At 40.1% G+C, this 18,586-nt stretch overlaps 2 protein-coding genes across 10 annotated transcripts in view; one reads left to right on the plus strand and one right to left on the minus strand.

Moving 5' to 3' along the window:
- Positions 1–18,586, plus strand: part of LOC144587804 (uncharacterized) — an 85,546-nt gene that overhangs the window by 63,918 nt on the left and 3,042 nt on the right. For 3 of the 9 annotated variants that reach the window (XR_013542956.1, XM_078389127.1, XM_078389130.1), the window contains one exon: positions 12,107–12,313. The gene's annotated coding sequence lies outside the window, so the exon portion shown is untranslated. Of the gene's footprint in view, positions 1–577; positions 862–2,480; positions 2,577–3,597; positions 3,674–12,106; positions 13,183–18,453; position 18,586 lie in introns of those variants that run through there. The other 6 variants (XR_013542954.1, XR_013542955.1, XR_013542960.1 and 3 more) reach the window with 5 other exon arrangements.
- On the minus strand, positions 266–15,491 carry LOC110073047 (mast cell carboxypeptidase A). The gene is made up of 11 exons (XM_020781859.3): positions 14,259–15,491; positions 13,868–13,943; positions 12,081–12,205; positions 9,563–9,665; positions 9,341–9,442; positions 7,615–7,716; positions 5,784–5,900; positions 4,475–4,565; positions 2,959–3,161; positions 1,709–1,793; positions 266–701 (listed from the first exon to the last, which is right to left on the minus strand). Exons 1-11 carry the CDS (start codon positions 14,330–14,332, stop codon positions 514–516), a joined length of 1,266 nt encoding a protein of 421 aa, XP_020637518.3. The 5' UTR covers positions 14,333–15,491; the 3' UTR covers positions 266–513.

The raw sequence follows: 18,586 nt of genomic DNA on the forward strand, positions 1-18,586 counted from the left end.
TATCTACTTTTGTTCTGGCTCTGCCTAACTGTGCTATACCTTCCACTCCACCAGTGGGCACCAGGTAATATCTCTGAAATAGAATTTACAATTCAGAATAAATGGGCACTTGAGATATGAAGTACATCCTGACACCTTTAGATTATCAACAGACATTTTCATTACTAAAAGGATAATGTAATGTGAATCCACTTACATCCAAGAGCTACTAAGCAGATGCCTGAATTATGGCTTTATAAAAAGTAGGTTAAAAGGGCTGCCATCCTTAAAGTCTTCGAATGGTGTAATTTTGATTGTAAAAATAGTAATCAATGCTATGTGGTGGGGGAGGGGAAGAGAATAAGCTTGTTTTGGTTTCAAAGCTGTAAAAATATCAGAATCCAATCTCTACTGAAAAGGATAAAGTTACTGTTGTTAACATAGTTTTTAAAAAGATGAGAAAAATCTATACAGTACCAATGCAAAGAAAAAGGGGAAACGATAGGCTAGGAAGGGAGAAAACTGAACATAGCTTTATGAAACAAAGGTGAAGATATGATTTGCAATGTATTTGACTGCCAGCATAGTTTCCTTACAGGTTGATTTTATCTTTGATGCTGGGAGGAGGAACCCATACCTTCCAAGGTCGCGGAGCTCAAAGGCAAATGAATATTTTATTCCCTCATCATAAGCCCAGTCTGAAGAGGAACCAAAACAAGGGTCTGAAAAATAGAAATATCAAAGGCATATTTAAAGACATCTCTGGCATAAAGGGGAGAAAAAGATCAAGTTGCCTGAGCAGAACACAAGCTCAATTTTAATCAACAGTGTGATGCAATTGAAAAAGAAAAGTTAATACAATTCAAAGCTGCATCAACAAAGGTATGGTGTCTAGTGCTTTTGCTTTGGTCAAGTCTCATCTGAATGTTGTGTTCAGTTCAGGGCATCCTAGTTTAAAGGGAATATCAAGAAGCTGGAATGCATCTAGGGGAGAATTATCAACATAATAAAACCAACCCTTATAAGGAGTAGCTACGGGAGCTGGGCATGTTCAGTGGGAGAAGAACAGATTCAGAACTGATAGTTATCTTTCAATATTTTAAGGGTAGCCCAGTGGAAGCTGGACTGAGCTTGCTTTGGCAGCTCCAGAGGACCCCTTTAGAGCTCCTCACAGGTATTATTTATAACAAAGTTATAAAATAAAAGTTACAGTAAACATCAGCGTCAGATTTCCTGAATGATTTGCAGGTTTCCATTTGTGCCTTGGAAGGCAGCCCATCTAGGAGAAGGAAAACTCCGACTTCAAACCTCCACTGCCTTGTGGCGATATCCACCAATGGAAAAGGCTTCAGGAGTTAATCTCAAGGCAAAATCCAGAGCCGGAGTCCCGGAGGCAGTTTGTGTCATTCTGTCAACTCTTGCGATGCTGCTGAAACCAGTTGCATTGGCTCTTGCCTTTCCATTGGAATATTTCAGTGACGTGGAGAGGGGGGAATTGCTGGTTGGGTAACAGCCTATCCTCCATATTATTCTACCCAGGCTTTGTGCCCTGGAGACGACACTCCAGCTTCATGTACAGCATCAAAACACTAGACACTGTTCCAAGTCCTCCATACAGAGCACGTTACCATAGTCTCTCGAGACTGAAGGATGCCTATGATGATTTGTGAAAAGCATTAAAGTAATTTTGAGGAAAGTCCAAAGATATTTTGCTTCCATTAATACTTACAAATTGTAGAGGCAGTAGGTCCATACGTATATTTTGTCTTGTAGAGACTGGATAATGCTTCCACTGCTTCCTTGGCCATTTGATTCTGTATGACAGTGAAAGAATTACTGTATATAGATTAGTGCTCTCCTTTCTGAAAGGGCTCCATAGCATTCACATTTCTGTGGAAAGATTTCTAGGTGAAGTTTAATGTTTCTCAATCTGAGATGTAATTAAGTTCTTATCTTTAAAAGCCAATACTTTAAGGTCTTTCTCCCTTATTTATCTTATTTATTTTATGGTACAGACCTTCATTATATCTGTCCCTAAGCAGTTCTCTATGATCATCTGATGGCCCTCCTCTCTGTTAACTCTTCCATGAGAGAGGTACAGGCATCATCCAAAAAAGGAGAGTTCTCTCTCAGCAGGGCTCTCTGTTACTAAAGAAAATTGCCTGATACTGGCACTGTTATCATACAGGTGCCAGCTAAATCATGTTGTATGTGTAGACATTTCACAGATAGAGATTGGCTCTATTCTTTTCATTGGGATGTATGCTTCTCCTTGGAAGTACTGGATACATCTTTGTGTGAGCCCCCGCCCAAGTGCACACAGTAGGGCTATAAATCTTCCCTTATTTAATTTTTTCAGACAAGAATGAACAATTTCAATTGTTTTCTCCTCACTAGGGGAGACTATGAGAATTCCTGTGCATTTTCCTCATTTTTGGAACAATTCTGAAAAAAAAAAAACCCTGACAAATCATTTTTTAACACTAAAATCTGTTCTTTAGGACAGGAAACCCTGCATTTTCTGCAAAATAGCAGCCTTCTTATGCAAAATACCAGTTTTTCATGGAAGAGCTCCATGCAACTGCTAATGAAAAAAGGTGGGGTTTTTTGCTATCATATAGGAACAAAACTTTGTTCATTTTTAAAAACGGACTGCTTCAGTGTATTAAGACATGCTTTTTTGTCAAGTAAATATATTAAGATATGCTTTTTTGTCAGTAAGTACTCATTATATCCTTAGCACAAGGTATCGAGCAGTGAATTTTGAGCCAAAGGATTGTAAGCAGAGAGATAAGGCCAATTCTTAGTTAGCAGTGCCTAGGCAGTAGGTGCACCAATCACCTTGTCACTGAATTTTGGGTGTCCAGGGTAAAACCTCAAAAGGATTACAGACCCTTCTGCTAACAGAACTGGATAATTGTATCCAACCCAATATTTCTTATTGCAGTCCTGTGAGTACAGATTGGTTATAGTACATACCAGTTTATCATGATTGGGTGCTTCTTTGAATGTATAGCCATAAGGAAACATCAGCATCTGTGAGTATGAATGAACACTTATGTATCCTTTGATGGCAAAAAGGTGATCACGAATGAAGGAAGTGACTGCCTTTGTTTCTGGCTCAGATTCAGCAGAGGGACCACAATATATTTCCACACAAGGGTCATGCATCACTTCATTGTCTGGAAGGAAATGTTTTCAGATGTGATTTTTCAATGCTGGTTGCCTTTCTTCCCAACTCTGGGACTCAAGATGCTCTCTCTCTATTTGCCTTTCATGTAAACAGGCTATTTATTTCCACTATGTGTTGGTTAAGAATGTTTTCATGCATGAAACCCAAAACTACTTAGAGTCATAAATGCAATACCCAACATCAACCAGAATTTTTATTCACTTTACCGATATCTCTAGTCCTCATTAAGAATGATTGAGACATCCCACTAAATGATTTATGACAGCTGAAATTTAGGACTTATTTAGAAACTCTCCTTCGGACCTATCTGAAATTAATTGGAACTGAATCATTGCAGCTGGGGGTATATTGGAATTGTCGCACCTTCTGTTGGGAATGTTCTCCCCAGATAATTAGGTCTGTCTCCAACTTTTATGTCTTTTTAGTGCCAGGCATTCCAGCTGTCTTCATAATCAGTCATGGGAATGTATGCAAATAGACTCTGCAACCAAATGCTGCAAGGTAGTGTGGCCAGTCATGTGGGGATTGTAATAATCTTATCGTAGAACTGCAAAGCTGGAAGAGACCCTATGAATTATCAGGTCCAGCTTCTGGCAAGGAGGCACAGTGGGGAATCAAACTCCCAGCCTCTGGCTCCACAACCAGATTGATGGATGGATGGATGGATGGATGGATGGATTGATGGATTGATGGATTGATGGATTGATGGATTGATGGATTGATGGATTGATGGATTGATTGGACTTGTATGCTGCCCGCACTCTGCAAGAGTCTGGGCGGCTTCCAACATCAATTAAAACAGTTCAGTTAAAAACAGACACTAAAAACCAATATGGCCACATTCACTCTACAAAAGCAAAGATAAAAACAATCTACAAAAACAATCCAGATCCATGACTTATTAATAAAAATTAAATCCTTCAATTAATAATTTCAGTTAAAAAACTTCTGGAACAGGAAGTTTTTAACCTGGTGCCAAAATGTCAGTAACATCGGCGCCAGCCAGATGTTGTTTGAGAGGACATTCCAAAGATTGGGGGGCAGCTGCTGAAGAGGCCCTCCGCCTACAGGCCATCCCTCTCACCTCACTGAGGGATGACTCTTTCAGGAGGGCCTTCTGGGTAGTTTCGTATGGAATGAGGTGGTCCTTCAGGTATACTTAAATCACTAAGTGATTATATCTCTTTTTTTTGTGGAAAAAGGCCATATCAGGATGTCCAATTAATCCCATCATCCAAGGTCAAGCCTACACTTCTTAGGTTGTATCTTGATTTCTGTTGCTACAAGTCACATCATACTTACTGCCCCAAGAAGCGTTGAAATTCCTGTTCAAGTCAACACCAGTGCAACCACTGTCACCATTAATGGCCCGATTCTTTCTCCACATGCGTGTCTGTGGAGCAAAATGGCTGAGGTTTATTATTCCTTGCCAATGACATGTTCTTGTTGCATGTTGATTGTTACAAATTATAAAGACCAAAGACCCATAAATGCATTTGCAAACTATATACAAATGAGGTATATAACAGAAAAGAAGGATTATGCTTCAAGGGTGGCTTACTTCTGTCCATAAGGGTATGTCACCTTCACCTGTTATGAGCATAGTGTACAGGTAGGGCTAGGAAAGAATATCACCTTAAACACTGGAAAATGGCTACCATTCAGTGTTGACAACTGTCAGGTAGATGTACCCATGTTCAGAGCTTCCTACATTTCAAAATTTTGCTAATACTTGGGCAGAAATAATGTGTGCTATAGAACTTTATGGAAAAACTGGTTTATTGTGGAATGAGCTTTCTTGGAAACGTACTTTTTTCAGAGTTGAAAGGGTGAAGGAAGGATATTACATTTAGCCATTTTTGAATGGGAAAAAAATCAATGCATGTAACCCCGTTACAAGAATAACTAAATCTATAACTTGTGGATTCTATCCATTGGCAGCCTTTTTAAAGGCTCTTAATAAGTTCAGTGAAGCAATGGCTTAAAAGAACATGTTGCAGTTATCTATCCACTGCAAAAGTCTTCTTGGCAATCCCTTTTTGTCCTTCCTTATCATAATTGTTGTAGCATGATAGATTACCAAAGGTAGCACAGGCTTGAGCTGGATGAAAAGGATATAGTAAAAGAAAAGAAAAAAACGGGGAGACAGGAATGCATCCATACCACTGGAGGATGTGGGCATGAGGTGTGTCTGTGACACAGTCAATGACCAGAGCATCCAGTTTTGCCTTCAGTTTCCAGGTGATGCACACACACGCAAACACCCAGTCCTAGTCTGTGGGCCCATGGACAAATACTGAAGAGTGTTCAGCATCAGGTTTGATAGATGCTGATAGACTATCTCACTAATCTTGAGATAACTAAACAAGGAAGAAGTATGTTTTTTCAGCACAATCATACTTGAAGACTCCATCATTAGTAAGTGGTGCTCAGTGCCGAGACTTAGGAGGCATCTGGGTGAGTGTGTGTATGTGCGTGCATGTATGCATGTGTGTGTGTGTGTGTGTGTGTGTGCAAGCATGTGTAAAGTATATTTGCCTCTCTGTCTGCAAATATGTGTGACCCCCAAATACCAGCACACTCTTCCCTCTGGGGTAAACTGTTTGCCTACCATTGGTCCTCTCCATGTCCAGACATAGCCATCAACGTTGAGGACAGGAACGACATAGAAGTTCATATTGTCCAACAGCTGTGTCATGACCTCATCCTTTCCATATGTTTTGACAGCCTGTAAGCCATAAATACAACATAGGCAAATTCAGTTCTCAAGAGATAGAGAAGTTTGTAGGGTGGTAATAATAATAATAATAATAATAATAATAATAATAATAATAATAATAATAATAATAAGAATAAGAATAAGAATAAGAATAATAATAATAATAATAATAATAATAATAATAATAATAATAATAATAATAATAATAATAATAATAATAATAATAATAATAATAATAATAATAATAATAATAATAATAATAATAATAATAATAATATATTTTTGGCCTTTGCCTGAAGGTTGCAAGGTGGTTTGCAATAAATAAAACAGTGCTTTTAAGTGGGGTGTTTCATCGATAAGAATCTTTTCTCACTGGTCCCTTTGTCTCCCATAATATGTCAGGATTCATGTGTGAAAGGCTAGTGGAGGGTCACCAAAGATTAATCTGGGAGAAAAAGAAGGGGTGGGGGAGAAGGAGGAAGGGACTGAAGCCTGGGTTCTTGGCTGCAATGCTCCACAGAACAGTATCATTGGATATAATCAGGGAGCTGCTGCCGATGTCATGCACTTTAGGGAGAATGGAAAGAAAGCAGGAGAAGGATGAGAGGGAAAGGGGGGAAGGGGTGATGGTGGGAAGGCAAGGAGGCAGTTGCCTGAGGGGCAGGTAGGTGATTGAGCAAGGGGGGGACATGCAAGTGAGAGCAGGTAAGGAGGCAGGTGCTGGTGGTGTGAAAGGGAGAATGGAAAGGGATAAGGAGAAAAATTAGAGGTATTTTTGTTTTTAATCCTGCTATCTGGTAGCGGGGATTTCTTTTTTTTTAAAAGTGCATGTGTCATTCACATATACAGAATCAATTCCAATGAATCGATTCCACATCTGCTCCCAAATACATGGACTTCTGGCAGGGCAGCAGAAAAGCTCCCCTGGCAGAATGGTCCATGAGGACATGTATCTTGTGTGTACACTAACATTTAAATTGTGCTTTTTAAAGGAGAACCCAGTAGAAAGTGGGGTTTTTCTTGACAGTCCTTCTCACATTGTCCCCCGCAAAACGCCTCTCTTGGTCAGTCACAGTCAACTCGGGTTTCTTCAGCATACATCGGAAGGTGAGATGAGCTTTACTCCAAGATCAATCAATTTACCTTTGATTATGCTAAACAGCATGTGTCATCTTAAAAGCAATTCCTCCTGTTGGGGCTCTCTAAAATTGGGCTTCAGCTTAAAAGCAAAGCATGCTGCTTGTAAGATGAGCCATAGTATATAAGGCTCCCTGGGCAGTTTACAATTTAATTATTGCCCCTCTTGGTGAGCTGGGTATTTTACCAACCTCAGAAGGATGGAAGGCCGAGTAAACCCCAAGCTGTCTACCTGGGATTGAACCTGGATAATGAGCAGAGCTTTAGCATCAGCACCACAGTTTATCCTCTCTGCCACTTTAGAACTGCCCTAAATAACTTGTATCCTCAGAGAATTTGGCCACCTATCTACTCATCCCTAAATTCAGGTCATTTGTTATGAAGTTAAACACACTGGTCAATAAATAACTGCTGGATAGTTCAGTGGTTTAGATATCTGGTAGTGGAGCCAGACATTGGGAATTCAGTTCTCCATTGTGCCTCCTTGACATAAACTGGACTTGAGCCTTTCAGATGATAATGATGATTATAAAGTGCTTGTGTTTGCTTATGCTGGTATATATGTATAAAATATATCATAACCAACCTGTTTTACAAACCATTGACAGAAGGCTGGTGAGATCCACTCACGTGCATGAATGCCACAGTCCATAAAGATGGCCTTCTTTCTGCCACTCTCCTTCCCAACCTGTTACCGGGAAATACTAATTCTTTAAACTTTCTTATCATATTCATTTGCACAATAACTGGCTCATTTATACCATAGTGGTATTATTTCATTATAGTGCAAAGATGCCAACTAAGCAACATTAGAAACAATAGATTTAGTCATCTCAGGATTTGGGTGTGTGTGTGTGATAATGGGATGGTAACTCAGGTTACATATTGTTTAAATTTAAACTATAATGCAACTTGTTTCGAAATAATTTCAAACTTAAAATGCTGGTCCATTTATGTTATCTTATCACACAGAAGAAGACTGGTGCAACACTGATGGCCAAAATGTCCCCCCACTGTACTCTGGCTCTCCATCTAAATTTTCCCCTGCTGCACACTGGCTCTCTGTTAGACTTTGTGTCTTCTCTGTGCTGAAGGTGGTAGAGTCTGAGAAGCAAAGGTTGCACCCAGAGACTTTCTCCCAGAAGAGAGGAAGAAGGGGGAAGTCATATGTGCGCCAATCCTGGGCCTGGTTTTTCAATGAGTGAAATAACTGAGTGAAACAAGTTATTCAGAATTTCTCATTTGATCAGGATTGGGAAGGTGGAAGGTTTTGTTCACGCCTGCAGCCCATATCGGGAGGTCCTGCAGGAGGTAGAGCTGATCTTCTTCGGGATTCCCCTTTGAACTCACATTGGGCACCGACCATCCCTTCCTATGCAATGGCTTTTACTTATTTCCCTACACAGTCAATATTCATCTATGACCAGGCCTCCTAATCTTGCAGGCTTGATCCCATAGCCTGTAGGAGGTGGCTAAGATTTCAGGTAAAGCTTCATTGCAGTCTCCTAACTTAAACATACGTGATAATTCAATGTCAACTTAACTATTGAAAATTTGACCCCTCCAATTGAAATTAGACCTTTACATTCTCTAACAGTTAATTAAACTATTAGCCCTTTTCTACCAACTACTGTAGAAATGTACATAGTGAAATATGCTGTAAATGCACTTTCATTACAGTGAAGGCTCAGTAGAGAGGACCCGTAGTCTTCTTGGGAAATCATTGTTTGGGGCCCTACACTTAACAGCTTTAGGCTATTCCTTGCATCATCAAATAACTATCTAACGCTCTACGAAAGCAAGTGAAAATGGCTCTTTTAGTAATTTTCTCCATCATACTTAAGTCTAGTTTGCTTGCTGTAGCTACCTGAGTTCAAGAACCCAAGAATCTGTTTATTTCATAATGGCTGAAATCCTGTTTCAGAAGTTAAAGCTAATAATTTGCATGATTTCATCTTCTGTGGCCATGCCAAAGCCTTTATAGGGACACTAAAAACATCTTTTTTTTTACCCCCTCAAGTTTCCAGAGATCCTTAAAGCCTTCCCATCAACCTGGGGACGACTTTAGGAGCTGTGGAATGGGAGAGAGAATTCTTTAGTGCCTGAAAATTGTCACCACTCGTCCCTATGGATCCCCAAAACCTGGGTGTGGGTATGAGAAAAAAAGCTATTAATGTCCCAAAGATAGTATGGTCCCTGATGATGACACCACACAAGTTATTATTTGTAACTTGAGAAAGAGGATTTCACCCTATATGTCAGTGAGAAATATGGAATTCTGAATAGCAGTTGAATGATTCCAAGACTTCTACCTTAAGAAGGTATATGGGGCGGTCCTCATAGGTCTTTCCAATCTCTGTCCGGGAAATCAGTTTGGGGTAATTTTTAGCCATTCTTTCAGTCCATGCCACAATCTAAGTAGACAATAAGGAGATGCTGATATATTCACAATTAAGATACAATCTACCATCTCTATCATCTATGTCGCTTAAGACACCTTCCCTCACCGTGGCCCTATGTTTAGCATACATTACCGTTTCCCAGTCATTGTATTTTGTGTAGCTGTGCTGCTTGAGGAAATGTCTCCCTCCATCAAATTGCTTTTCAATCTCTTCCTGCAGATTGTGCAATAAAATTCTGGGGCAAAGAAAGAACATTATCACAATTAGATCCTAAATTTAACCCTACTCAGTACATTGTTGTTACACTACTCTTTGGTCTTAACTCCTTAATCTTTGCCCTAAATATACTTATGTACGTAAATATGCTTGTTTACATTTCTTTCTTGTTACTATCCATCTCTATCCATTTTCTTCTGTTTTAATTTTGCTTGAAAGTGCACCGATGCAGGACCCTCCTGTTTTCTGATAAGGTGATTCTGGTCAGTCAAAAGACAGGTCAAGGAAGAGGGATGCAGCCTGTACTGGACGAGGTTACCCTCTCCTTAAAAATACAGCTGCACAGTTTGGGGGTGCTCCTGGGTTCATCTCTGAGCCTGGATGCCCAGGTTTCGGTGGTGGACAGAAGTTCATTTTTACAATTAAAACTAGTGTGCTAGCTACGTCAATTTCTGGAGAGATCTGATCTGGCCACTGTGGCACATAATCTAGTTACTTCCCAGGTGGATTACTGTAACACACTGTTTGTGGGGCTGCCGATAGAAAGTGTTAGGAAACTTCAGCAGGTCGAAAATGCAGCAATCAGATTGCTGACTGGGTCTGGTTACAGGAATCATATTGTTACAGTAGCTCCACTGGCAGTCAATCCTTTTCCAAGCACAAATCAAAGTGTAGGTTTTAATCTATAAAACACTAAATGACCTGGGTCAAAGTCTCAAAGATGGTATCTCCCATTATGAGCTGGCTGAGGTTTTAAGATTGTCAGCAGAATCCTTTCCCGCAGTCTCACCACCTTCCCAAGTGCATCTGATGGAGGACACAGGAGAGGAACTTCTCTGTTGCTGCTCCCAGACTCTGGAACTCCCTCCCACAGGAAGCCAGAGTGGTCCCATCTTTGCTGTCCTTCTGCAGCCAGGCAATGATCTTTCTCTTTAGGCAAGCTTTCGCTCAGTGACTAGCTACATGAGTATGACTTTTAGATGCGTTGTTATGCATTACTGCTATAACTGGGTCTTTAGTCCTACCTGTGCTTACCATCTCTCAGGGTGCTTTAATATCGGTATATGGATTAACATGGATTAATATGGATTAACCCTCGCTATGTGAAAACATCACTGAACGGATCAAGAAAACCCATTGGAACACATTAAACATCGTTTAATGCGTTCCAAATGGCTGAAAACTCACCGTTCAGCAATGTTTTCCTATGGCCAGCAGCCATTTTTGCGCCCTCCCCTCGCTTACCGAGGGCGCGAAAACGCTGCACGCGGCCATTTCGGGGCTTCTGGTGGCCATTTTGGAGCCGCCGAACAGCTGATCCACGGGTCACAAAGCGAAGGTCGGTAAGCGAAACGCTTACCGACCTTCACTATGCGAGTTTTGCCCATTGGGGCCATTGCTTTGTGATCGCAGTTGCGATCCAAAAAACCCCCTCGCTATGCGGATTCGTCGTTCTACAGTGCGCTCATTAAGCGAGGCACCACTGTACTTATGGTTTTAGCTTTCATATTGTCTTTTAATGATGTAAACCACTGTTCTATACTCATTGTTTTCAGCTTTAAATATTGCTTTTAATGATGTCAGCTGCCTTTGGTCCTTTTTAAGGACAAAGGTTGGGTAAAACTGTTTTAAATAAATAAATAAATAAATAAATAAATAAATAAATAAATAAATAAATAATGCAAAATGCAGAAGAGGGTAGGGGAACAGGTAGCACTACAGATGCTGCTGGATTATAATTCCCATCAGCCGTACTAACATAACTAATGATGATGAATACTGGGAGTTGCTGCAGTCCAGAAACATCTAGAAGGCTCCATGTCCTCAAACACTGTGGTTTTGTAAGAATTTTATAAGAATTTTGAGAGCATGGGGGTAGCTGTTACATTCCAAGGTACAAAGATAGGTCTCTGTGATCATCAGATGTCCAGAGATTGCCCCTCCTCCCAAATTATACTATAGATGTAGTAATTTAGCTCAGTACAATGGGTTAGAAGGCAAAAATTATTTATGCATAGATTTCAGGCTTCTACTGCATTATATTTGTTGGACATAAGCTAGATTTTGATTAAATCAGTAGCTAAATTCACACCAATTATAAGTTTATAGATTTAATTTCATTTATGTCATTTTTGTAAAACTTCATTGGAACAAACAATGAATTTCCATCCAAACCTGTATATTTGTTCCTGTAAGATCACGAGCAGAAGGGTAACATGGCTTAAAAGCTGGAGCCTGACAACATTTATTATGAGCACAGAAGATACAATTGAAAATCTGATTTTTAAAAATTTAATGGCAAGTGCAAAAGAAAGAAAGGGAAAAGAGAGGGGAAAAGAGAAAAGTACATAGAAAGAGGTTTATGCTAGTGCCAAAGTTCATTACATCTCACCAAATCTACACGACTCATAAACCTAAAGTATAACATACATACTCGTATTGTGTTCTATTCCTCTCCAGCATCATCTGGACAAAACTTGTTTGATTGGATCTAACATGGAAATCCACATTTGTCCCAGCAACAAGATGGTGAACTGAATCAGGATACCAGATGTCAAGCTGTACCAAAAAACCCCAAAACAAAACAAAAGGAAAAAAGGGGGAAAACAAAAGAAAAAAAGTGGTGATTTGTAATTAATAATGAGTGGGCATAAAGGCATGAATTGGTAAGAATCTCAATGCATTGGACAGAATATAAATTCTACTGCAAACATTTGTATCCACGGTAGGGCTATGAATGGCTGACAAAGTGAGGTGTGCGGTTGGTAGAAATTCTAAATTATTGTATAAAAGTATATACACCTTTTACCAAAGGGCAGCACTAATATGTTAAATTTAATCGTGTTACTGGTAACTGCTAAATGTTTCTCATATGAACAAAGCAAAGTTAATGTAGGTTTTAAATGCAAGTCATTTGATTTGTCTTGCATTCTTCATCATAATGCTTTAGGATTTGCATCAAGTGTTAAATAGACAAATAGAACAAAGTATTTGTTTCCAGTTTCTCTTCAACACTAGTTTAACTCCTTGGGATGAATTTCAGCTCATCATTCTGGTAGCTATAGCCCCCCAAAATAACTTCTCCCAAACAAAAACTTGCATGTTTCTCAGGGGAGCATGCCCTGTATCTACTACTAATTTAACTATATGTTTTCTCCCATGTATTTGTTTCCAGTTTCTCCTCAACACTCCTTGGGATAAATTTCAGCTCATCATACAGATCTGTGTCTCATTTCTGGAATATGTAAATTCATCCTTGAGCATGTACAGAGTACAGCAACAACAAAAAGCAAACAATATCCCTAAAACTGGGATTTTAAATTTAACTAAGGAGGAGTGGACCTCAGAGAGATTTGAAGAGTTTTTTTTTTCCTAAGTAGTCAGTGGAGAGTGAAAGAGGGAGAGAATGCGACAGTGAGAGAGAAAAGTGGTTGAGAGAAAGAGATGCTTGTATGCACAGATCAAAAAAAAAATAATTTTCTCCCTGTGTGTGACAGTTATGAGGATTTTGTTTTTTCCCAAAAAGGCATCAAAAAGAACCATGATGAACCCTAGGTTACCTGAACTCTATCAAAGGATCTGCACTTGTTCCAGACAAAACCTATATCTTCTGCATAGTGTAGAAATGAAGGTCTTCCTTTTCAAAAAGGTAAGACCATGTTTTGCTGTCTTATAGTGCTCTCCAGTGTTCTGTACATGTCCGTTCACAATTATTCCCTTATATCTAAATGGGTGTCCTCGTCAGTGAGCATGTACAGTCTATACGCACTGAGGGGACTGGGCTGCGTAAAAGTGACTGTCAGAAGACAGTGAGATCGTGAAATCCAGAAGCATCTTTAAATGAATCAGAACCTTACTGCAATTTTTCCATTTCTTTCTGTTATGTTTGTTGTGATCTAACTTAAAGTTAAAATTGAAACTATTACTACTTTTGGGGGCCAGGTTGGAGCGATTCCCCAATGGGCAGAAGGCTCGCTTTAAGGGAGATCACTCCTAACACAGTAAACCTTTCTGGTGCAATCAGATAATCACCTTTCTTGCCATCTGATCATACTCTAACTTTTCCATCTTTGCTTTTTGCACATTTGCATAGATGCAACACACATGTAACATTGTTGTAGACATTGTCTCGTCACTTGTCTCTCTATCCTGTAGGAATGCTGCCTACTGGCATGCTTGAAATATTTGTGGGAGGAAAATTTCACAGTGGAAGACTCTTACCTTTAGTGTCGACACCAGGTCCTTTAGGAAGCTCACTTGGTTTTCATTCTGAAGTTTCACTCGAAACACTTTGTCACTACAATAAAAAGGAAACAAGATTGAACAGTAAGAATGCTGATATTAAAATAAGCAACCTTCTATTATTCCCCCACTTTTTGGTGAAAAGTTCTTTGAGGTTACGGACTAGGAGCACAGTCCCTTTTCAGTTCATTTTGCTCACATAAGATAATACAAATCTTGGAAAGGTTGCTTTCTTGGACTAGTGATGACCCCCCCCCTCCAAATATTTTCTGGTAGGCTTGAATTTGTACTTTTCTAGCCTAGCAAGCTCAACATATGGTTTATTGTAACATTTGTCCTTGAGAGCTTTACCCTAATGAGAAACTTTTACCTGTCAAAATCCCAAGAGAGAACAACCATTTGAGGGGCCACAAGGAACCCCCAAAACAAGATAATGAACCCCATGTTTCTCTTTGGCCATAAAGGCTGTCCCTATCCTGTATATATCCGCTTCGCAAGTAATCATGTGACTCCCTCTGGCCCTTTCATTGGGTGGTTTCCCTCTCTAGGGAAGAAAGAATCCATGCAACAGAAGGCTGTCATTGTTAGAGTGTGATGTGCAAAGGAGATCAGATGTTGTTTAATCGTTAAGTCGTGTCCGACTCTTCATGACCCCACAGACCAGAGCACGCCAGGCCCTCCTGTCTTTCACTGCCTCCCGGAGTTGGGTCAGATTCATGTTGGTTGCTTCGCAGACACTGTCCAGCCATCTCATCTTCTGTCGTCCCCTTCTCCTCTTGCTGTCACACTTTTCTTACATCAAGGTTTTTTCCAAGGAGTCTTCTCTTCTCATGAGATGGCCAAAGTATTGGAGCCTCAGCTTCAGGATCTGTCCTTCCAGTGAGCACTTAGGGTTGATTTCCTTCAAAATGGATAGGTTTGTTCTCCTTGCAGTCCAGGGGACTCTCAAGAGTCTCCTCCAGAACCACAATTCAAAAGCATCAATTCTTCGGCAACAAGTAGGGCTGATATTTCTGCAGGCATGAATAGACACATCCAACCTGTTTTGTTTGTCTTAACTTTAAAAACTGGCTTTTGTTGCCACATGTATAAATACCTGCTCCACCATTCTCTTGCAGATTGTCAAACACAATCCAGTGTTGTGCGACTGCCATCTGGTGGAGAAACTTATTTATTGCACAAATATTATAAATAAAAATTAATCTGTCACAATTGTTCTGTGTTCCTGCATCTTTTAGAATTCTTCAAGTCCACAAGAGACTGTTATATGCCAGTCGTTAATGATGTCCTTGCACATCCTATTACAACTTCAAAATATGTATTTGTAAAGAAAAAAAACAGTTAGAAATCTTCAGCAATTATAAATGTGTGCTGTTTATATTTGATAAATATTTCTTTGTTCCAACATAGTAACATTTATGAATGGAAACATGTACTTCAGAATTAATAGGCAAGAGCATGTGATACATCCTTCAGAAGCACAGGGAAATCAAGACATTTTGCTCCATGACGTAGAGTAGCAAATGGCATTTCTCACTGATTCAACTTAGAAGTGCTTAGTCTAGCTGAGTTATTTGCTGGAGGGGCAGAAAATCCATCAAGTATCTGCCCTTGTCTCTAGCTGTAAAAATATAACGTCACAATCTAAATGACTAACAATTTGCAGCCCTTTCATGACATCTAAAATTCGCAGCCTGAAATAGCTTCCTCGCATTGATTAATGGTAGGGCTGGGCGTCTTCCAAAGGGTTGCACCATCACAAATGTAGGTGGGAAAATCACATTGAAATGAATCCTTATATTAAAACTTGTTGACTGTGGATAGTGGGAATATTAGAAAGATTATTTCAGGTTTCTTCTTTTAATAGCTATCTTTCAGGTGCAACACGCCGAGTTAAACTCAGGGATGGTAGAGGAAAATGCTCTGGTCCACCTGCCTCTGTCTTCATTTCAGCTGTTCCCTATGTGCAGAGAACAACAGTTCTGATGAGAGAGAGCTTTGCTAACCAACGGATCTCTCTACCTGAGTCAGAAGCTCAATTTTCCAGGGCCTCAAGGGACCCCCACAGATAATGGAAATTCTCTCTTCTCCTTTGTCTCCTGCCACAGATAGAAGAGTGACAAAGCAACAAACAGAGGGGCAGAACTATAATACTTCCCTCTACTGGCAATGGCTTTAACCTAATAAATAATAATTAGATAGCAAGGATGGGGATTCAAGTTGTGAGACTCACTTAAGTCACACCGGTGACTGACAAGACTGACAAGAAAATGTCTACCTTCCCACAATTGATGACAATTACGGGCTGCCAGAGGACAGGTCTTTTGAAAGGCATCTTCGGTTTGAAATGTGGTTACTATTTCTACATCTGATTTAAAGAACCATTAGGAACATCCAGATCACAGTTATGACCTGGACAGCTGGCACAGTAGGCAAAGCCTCACATTTATCTTCACTTTATGTTAATGTTTTGATAAGCCTCAAATTGTTAAACACCAGGATCTGATTTTGCTAGTATTTATCTCTTGACATTCAAGATTAACAAGAAAATATCCATCTTCCCAACCTTATGACCCTGCAGCAGTGATTACAAGATAAAGGCAAGAACAACATATTTCAGATAACCCACAGTAAGTTTTTTTTTACTGTGGGTTATCTGAAAACAGGCATGAAACGGCCTGTTTCACATGTCTTGCTGTCATCCTCACATTAAAGCAAGACGTGAAATACTCCCTGACCCTGGTGAGCCAGCGCTGGGAGGCTTCTATTGATAGTAGGGTTGGGGCAGCCTTGTCTGCTTGCCATGTGGGAAAAAAGGAGCTGCTGGAACTGAACTGCTGGATAGCTCAGTGCTTTAGGTCTCTGGCTGTGGAGGCAGAGGTTGGGAGTTCAATTCCCCACTATGCCTCCTTGACAGGGGCTGGACTTGATGATCCATAGGAAGGCATCCATGGTGCTGGTGATGCTCCATTACCCAGCAAAAACTAAGTCATCAGCCAACCATGGCACTCACTGGACAATGATGCTGTCCTTGTCTGAAGGACATCTTCAGCAGCTCAATTTTTGTTCCATGACAAGTCCTGACCCTAGCGCAGTCAGTAGCCAGGAAGGTTCCCAGCATTGGCTGGCTGGAAGAATAACTCTGGTGCATTTTTAAAATGGTACCTATGTGCACTTTTAAAAACTGCACCAGGACTTAACAACAACAATAATCTTGGAACTGCAGAGCTGGAAGGGACCCCTTGGGTCACCAAGTCCGGCTCTTGTCAAGGAAGTACAGTGGAAACTCCCAACCCAGATACCTAAACCAACATTGCATGTTGCCAAATTACCAAAGTTGTTGCAAAGAGACTTTAGCTATTTCTGAAAGTGTTTGTTGTTTAGTCATGTCTGACTCTTTGTGACCCCATGGACCAGAGCACGCCAGGCCTTCCTGTCTTCCACTGCCTTCCAGAGTTGGGTCAAATTCATGTTGGTAGCTTCGGTGACACTGAAGTGTAGTTGTGGCCAAAGTTAAATGGGAGTCCATGAGGGGTCATGTAGGATATCTGGTGTAATGGTAGTAACTACAATCCACAATCTAAGTGGAAAAAGCACTTAGGAAAGAATCTAAACCTCGCTTTCTCACATTGTATTGAGATCTCCAGTCCCAGATCTCAAAATGAATGTGCTATGATAAGGGATGAGAAGTCTGGGTTCTTGCTGAGTAGCTCAGCCCAAGTAGGGGAGAGAATGTCTCTCCATCTTCTCCCTTTTTACTACTTTACTTCAATTAAAAGACTTTCCTGGTGGGACATACTAAGTTTAGCCTAGCCTCTTCAGGTGTAATATTTAGATCTTGAGATGTGTGCAAAAAACTTTTCCTTAGCTGTCATCTAGGGGCTTGGTGTCCATGAACTGGATGGGTCTGGTACTGTATTACCTTATTTTGTTATTATTTCCAAGCACCTTTCTATTTTGTTCATTGCTTGCTATCATGTACTTTTGGAGAGGCAATGCCAGCCAAGTAATAGACTGTTTCAGTGTGTATATGTTTCAGGCAGTCAGTAATAATTCTGTGTGATTCATTAAGAGCTATATCCACTTGTTTGGAATGTGCTGATTTGGAGCACATGACACTAGTATATTCTGATGTGGAGTAGCACAGGGACACAGCTGTTCTTATTAGTACTGCTGTAAGAGTAAGGAAGTTTTTCCTGATATCCAAATGAAATCTTGACTTCCTTTAACTTGAGCCCATTATTACATGTCCTGCACTCTGGGATGACTGAGAACAGATTTTACACCTCTGTGTGACAAGAGAACTATTATATCTCCCCTCAGTCTTCTTTTCTCAAGATATGCATCACACCTACATGTCTGCTGTGATGATCTCTAAGAAATTTCTAGCAAGCAGGATTCAGCTCAGAGCTATTAGGAAAAAGTCTTGCTACTAAATATAAGACTTTCAGTCCACTCAGAGTTGGTTATCTGTGGTATATATGAATAAGCCTTGTCAGAGAACTCAAAAAACACTTGATGAAGTCCTAATGCTATTCACCCCATGCTTTCCGTCTCTCCTATAGATATTCTGCTTTGTGACACTGGGCTACTGAAGTGCAACAAGAACTTCTCAGTGAATCATAGACAAGAAGGTGATGGGAGTTTTCAGAATCTTTGAAGACCCAAAATAGCCTATGACAGAAGAAACAAATAAGG

Source organism: Pogona vitticeps, chromosome 3 (assembly GCF_051106095.1).
Source record: "Pogona vitticeps strain Pit_001003342236 chromosome 3, PviZW2.1, whole genome shotgun sequence".
Lineage (NCBI taxonomy): Eukaryota > Metazoa > Chordata > Lepidosauria > Squamata > Agamidae > Pogona > Pogona vitticeps.